The sequence below is a fragment of the Otolemur garnettii genome, unplaced genomic scaffold (genome assembly GCF_000181295.1).
Source record: "Otolemur garnettii isolate 467f Iridium unplaced genomic scaffold, OtoGar3 scaffold00003, whole genome shotgun sequence".
Taxonomy (NCBI): Eukaryota; Metazoa; Chordata; class Mammalia; order Primates; family Galagidae; genus Otolemur; species Otolemur garnettii.
Genome location: NW_003852398.1, coordinates 43,244,900 through 43,250,510, shown reverse-complemented (window position 1 = coordinate 43,250,510; position 5,611 = coordinate 43,244,900). Strand labels below are relative to the sequence as shown.

At 44.2% G+C, this 5,611-nt stretch overlaps 1 protein-coding gene across 1 annotated transcript in view; it reads left to right on the top strand.

Moving 5' to 3' along the window:
- The first annotated feature begins 2,175 nt into the window (after positions 1-2,175).
- The window catches only part of RAD50 (RAD50 double strand break repair protein), an 81,385-nt gene continuing 77,949 nt past the window's right edge, over positions 2,176-5,611 (top strand). Inside the window, exons 1-2 of the mRNA XM_003782207.3 lie at positions 2,176-2,710; positions 4,514-4,597. Of these exons, the coding sequence (XP_003782255.1) occupies positions 2,582-2,710; positions 4,514-4,597 (213 nt within the window). The 5' untranslated portion in view covers positions 2,176-2,581. The remainder of the gene's footprint in view (positions 2,711-4,513; positions 4,598-5,611) is intronic.

Genomic DNA, 5,611 nt, shown 5'->3' with positions numbered 1-5,611 from the left:
GGGTCCGGGCTGGGGATTCGAACCCACCACCTTAGGTGTACGTGGCTGGCGCCTTAGCCGGTTGAGCTATAGGCGCTGAGCCTCACAGAGCACTTTAGCCGGAACTCCTGGACTCAAAGAATCCTCCTGCCTCAACCTCCAGAGTAGCTGAGTCTACAGGCAGGTGCCACCATGCCTCTGGGCTAATTTTTAATTTTTGTAGAGAAAGAGTCTATGTTCCCTAGGCTGTTCTCAAATTCCTCCCCTTAAGGTATCCCCCTGCCTCAGCCTCTGGAAGTGCTTCATTTACAGGCATCAGCCACTCCCTCTACTCTCCATTGGTAATTTTAAGCATCTGTTGTAATAATTGACGTTTTCATATTTTCTTACCTAATATAGCAACAGAATGTTTCTCTCTGGTCTTCCCTACTTGCATCTTTTGACATGTCAATTTTTTTAGTTTATATATTAGGTTTTGTAAATTATTTTCTTGAGCTTGTATGATTGAAGAACATTTCATGCACTTTCCATCTCAGAGGCAAATTATACCAGTCTATTGTTTTTGTAATTTTTATAAAATTTCCTGTAGATCCTTGTATTTGATATACCTCCATTAAGTTTTGTTTCTTTCTTTTATTTATTTATTTTTTTGAGACAGAGCCTTAAGCTATAGCCCTGGGTAGAGTACCCTGGTGTCACAGCTCACAGCAAGGTCCAACTCCTGGGCTTAAGCGATTCTCTTGCCTCAGCCTCCCAAGTAGCTGGGACTACAGGCACCCGCCACAAAGCCTGGCTATTTTTTGGTTGTAGTTGTCATTGTTTGGCAGGCCCGGGCAATATTCGAACCCGCCAGGTCTGGTGTATGTGGTTGGCACCTTAGCTGCTTGAGCTACAGGCACCACCATTAAGTTTGTTTCTAAGGAAGCAATATTGTTGCCACCCAGCCAAGTTAATCTGCTCACTGCCCAAGAGAAAGCCAATGTCCAGAGATAGAGTTTACAGCAGAGAAAAGAGTTCATTCTGCAAAGAGTGAAATGTCTCAAATCCACCTCCCTGAGAATTAGGTGGGGGCTCAGGATTTTTAAAGACAGTTTGGTGGACAAAAGTTAGGCAATCAGGGTCTGCCCACTGGTTGGTTTAAGGGTGAAACCTTTAGTTCATTGGTATGGGTTGCTATCTAGGTGGGTCAGTTAGTGGAATGCAGAACCCTGGACGGAGGTCCAAGACCACTTGAGTCAGTTCCTTGGCCTGGGTGGGTCGTCAATCCACTGGAATGCAGGACCAGGAAGATATCTCAAAAACTGTCCATAGGTTCGGAACAAGCGATGTCATTCATGGAGAAGAGTTAGAATCCTTACAACTTCCAGCTGTGCCCTCTAGAGTAGCAATCATACAGACGCAAACAAGGGGACAATGACTATTATAAAGCAAACTAGGGGACAGTGGCTGATTATCATCATTATTTTAGCTAGCCTTGTTCCTTTCCAGAATTTGGGGGGCCCTTACTCTAGCTCTTGCCTTGCATCCCTTCATCAACTTGTAAGGATGGTTTCAATATTCTCACTTTTGAGAAAGGTAAATTTTTCTTTTCCTTACTTTACAGGTATCTATCTAGTGGATTTCCTTTACAGTCCTCATATTTGCACAACGCTTTTAGTTTTATAACAGCATGTGGTTTGGGTCTACAACAGCAGTTTTCAATGTTTTAAACACCGCTTTACATTCTTAAAAATTACCGAGAACCTCAAAGAGTGTTTATGTGAGTTACATTTATCAATATTTACCCGATTAGAAATTGAGTTTTTTTGCAAAACACAAGAATATACAAGCTCACATTCCATTAGTCACCATTGTGATGGTGTCACTACATGTTGTGTGATCGCTAGAAAACACTACGTGTATACTAGAGTGAAAGAATGAAAGGAAGATAGTTTTGACATTAAGGGACGCCCCCCCCTTACTAGGTCTCTGACTCCATTCCCTCTGCCCCATTCCGGGAGTCTCAGAATCACGCTCTGAGAAGCGCCATCCGTCACAAGTCTTGGTTTTCGCTTTTTAGAGATAGTGCCTCTCAAGGCTGCCCAGCCCCAGCAAAGAGCCGCAAGGCTTAAGGCCATCGGTAACAGAACCTGGTACCAAATTTCCGTTGCTCTGCACCCGGAAACCAGAGCGGCGCGCGCACCTCAGGCATCCGACTTCCCGGCGTGCTTCGCGAGTGCAACGCCGACGAGCGTCGGCTTTAGAGGTCACGTGACCCCCGGGGCAGCAGAGGCGGGAACCTGTGAGTGCGCGCGGTCGCGGGGTCGCTCGGCTTGCGCTTTGCGTGCCGGTGGCCAGCCCCGGGCGGGTCCCCGCCCCCGCCCGGCAGCCGGGAAGGAAGCGGGTGTGGGATTCCAGCCAGAGCCCCGGCACCCTCTCGTTCTCTGCTCTCCTGCCGGACTTTTTGGCCCTCCTGTGGCCTCGTTCCCCGCCCTTATCTTCCTGACCGCTAGATTCGCGGGTCCTTACGTCCCGCGCTCGCCCGGCGTCGGCCTCACTGTTAAACTTTGCTGGGCCCCGGGCTCCAGGTCCACTGGTGTTGAGATACGAAACGTTTGCAATCATGTCCCGGATCGAAAAGATGAGCATTCTGGGCGTGCGGAGTTTTGGAATAGAGGACAAAGATAAGCAAATTATCACTTTCTTCAGCCCCCTCACAATTTTGGTTGGACCCAATGGGGCGGGGAAGACGGTAAGTCCTGAGTAGCCGCCTTCAGTTTACGGGTCGCCGCATTTTACGAATCTAGAGAGTAAAATGTCCAGGGAATTAAGAACTCTAGGAAAAGAAGCTAACCCACATCTGCGTTCTGGGAGGCCCAGGAAGCGCCGCGGGGCGTGGCCTGACTCAGCCACCTGAGGATGTCCGGGCTGGTCGGTGGACAAAGTTACTTGCGTATCTCGGGACACTGGGAGCTGCCGCTGCTGAGTCCTCACAGTCCTACAAGAAATCCTTTGATCTTTTTAACGCTGTCTCCTTGCTCCCAGAGCACAGCATTCACTTCCTGGTAGTTGTCCCGTACAGAAACACCTTAAAGGCTGTGCGGGTGGTTACGCCTGTAACCCTAGCACTCTGCTAGGCGGAGGCGGGAAGATCTCTTGATTGCAGGAGGTCCAGACCATCCTGAGCAAGAGCGAGACCGCATCTCAAATTAAAAAAGAAGAAGAAAAGAAAAATTAAATTAGCAGGTCGTGCTCGTGGGGCTCTTGTAGTCCCACTACTTGAGTGGCTAAGGCAGGAGGTTCACTTAGCCCATGAATTCGAGATTATGGTGAGCTATCATTGTGCCACTGCATTCCAGCCTGCATGTGACAGGAGACCCTGCTTCTAAAACAAAACCCCAAAGTTTCTACAGCTCAGGGTTCATGTGAAAATTAATGTATGTAAAAGTGCATAGGAATCTCTATGTAAGTTATTGTTACTACTAAATTAGTTTAAAGGGTTGTAATTAAAATAGAGAATTTTTTTTACAAACACCAATTCTTTATTTTAGGATACCTTCTTAATTATGCAGCTTTTCTATGAACTTGTAGTAATGATTCTTTTTTTTTTTTTTTTTTTGAGAGAGAGTCTCTGTTACCTGGTAGAGTACTGTAATGTCAAAGTTTATAGCAACCTCAATCTCTTGGGCTCAAGAGATCCTCTTGCCTCAAGCCCCCTGAGTAGCTGGGACTACAGGTGCGGGGCTACTTTTTCTATTTTTATTAGAGATGGGGTCTTGCTCTTACACAGGTTGGTCTAGAACTCCTGAGTTTAGGGGATCCACCTACCTCAGCCTTCCAGAGTGCAAGGATTACAGGTGTGAACCACTGTGCCCAGCCCCTATCAATGCTCTTTAAACACTTAAATCTTTATTACCATTTTTGTTTTTGGTTTGAGACACTCTTGCTTTGTTGCCCAGACTACAGTGCTGTGGTGTCAAGCCTGTCTTACAGCAACCTCAAACTTCTGGGTTCAGTCCATCCTCCTGCCTCAGCCTCTGGAGTTACCTGGGAATATAGGCTCCCACCACAATGCCTGGCCAATTTTTCTATTTTTAGTAGAGACAGGGTCTCTATCTTGCTCAGCCTGGTCTGGAACTCCTGAACTCAAGAGATCCTTCTATCTTTTTTTTGAGACAGAGTCTCACTATGTTGCTCTTAGTATGCTGCCTTTAGTAGAGTGCTGTGGCGTCGCAGTTCACAGCAACCTCAAACTCTTGGGCTTAAGTGATTCTCTTGCTTCAGCCTCCCAAGTAGCTGGGACTATAGGTGCTGACCAACAATGCTCAGCTAGATCCTTCCATCTTGATCCTTTCACCTCAGTCTCCCACAGTGCTAGGATTATGGGCATGAGCTGCTGCACCCAGCCTTTGTTGTAGGTTTTATAATGCCAAATTTTATCTGGCTGTATTTTATATCGTTTCCATGATAATATTTCTAAAATGAATTAATAATTTTTTATACACTTCTGTGGTTCTCTTATAACTACTTTTAATTTATTTTTCTTTTTCTTTAGACCATCATTGAATGTCTAAAATATATTTGTACTGGAGATTTCCCTCCTGGAACCAAAGGAAATACGTTTGTTCATGATCCCAAGGTAATGGTTCTGGTAAAATTTTACATTTTTAAGATAAAATATTGATAATTATAAAAGTTTATTGTAGAAAACCTAATGGAAAAGTATAAAGAAAGATGAAAGTCACCTGTGTACAGTGTTAGCACCTGGTGATAATCATTGTTCACATTTTTATATTTTTCCTCCTTTAAATATTATTTTATATAGCTGAGGTCACATGCTATTTTTTTTTCCTGTTTTTTTCCTGCATTTAACAATATTATAAAGTCCTATGTCATTAAAAAGTTACAGTAAATTCTTAAACTGAGTGTTTATTATGCAAGTGCTTCTTTTAATCTGTACACTATTTTGTGTGTCTGAAATATTTTCTGCATAAAATGTAATGTTTTGTGAACATTTTAATAGTTGGATAATATTCTTAAATTCAGATTGTTTTCAGTTTTTCATTAAAATGTGCCATGATAAGCTGGACAAGGTGGCATGTATGTAAGTAAAGTCCTACCTACTCATGAAGCTGAGGTTGGAGGATTGCATAAGCCTAGGAGTTCAAGGTCAGCATGGGCAACATAGCAAGACCCAGTCTGTTGAAGAAAAAAAAAGTATCATGATAAAAATCTTTGTGTGTGAACCTTTGTTTGAATTATGCTGTTTATGTTGTGTTTGTAAAGAATGCAGTATTTAGCCTATAGATTTTTGCTTTTGCACATATATATAATGCAAGAATATACCATTCATATATTTATTTAATGAGATCATTTGCCTTGTCACTGGCCCCTTGCCTCATTCCCACTATGTGGGTTTTGTTTGTTTTTTGAGAGGAGAGTCTCACTTTGTCATCCTCAGTAGAGTACTATGCTCACAGTCACCTGAACTTCTTGGGCTCAAGAGATCCTCTTGGCTCGGCACCTATAGCTCAACTGGCTAAGGCGCCAGCCACATACACCTAAGGTAGCAGGTTCGAATCCCCAGCCCGGACCCGCCAAACAACAATGACGGCTGCAACCAAAAAATAGCCGGGCGTTGTGGCGGGCGCCT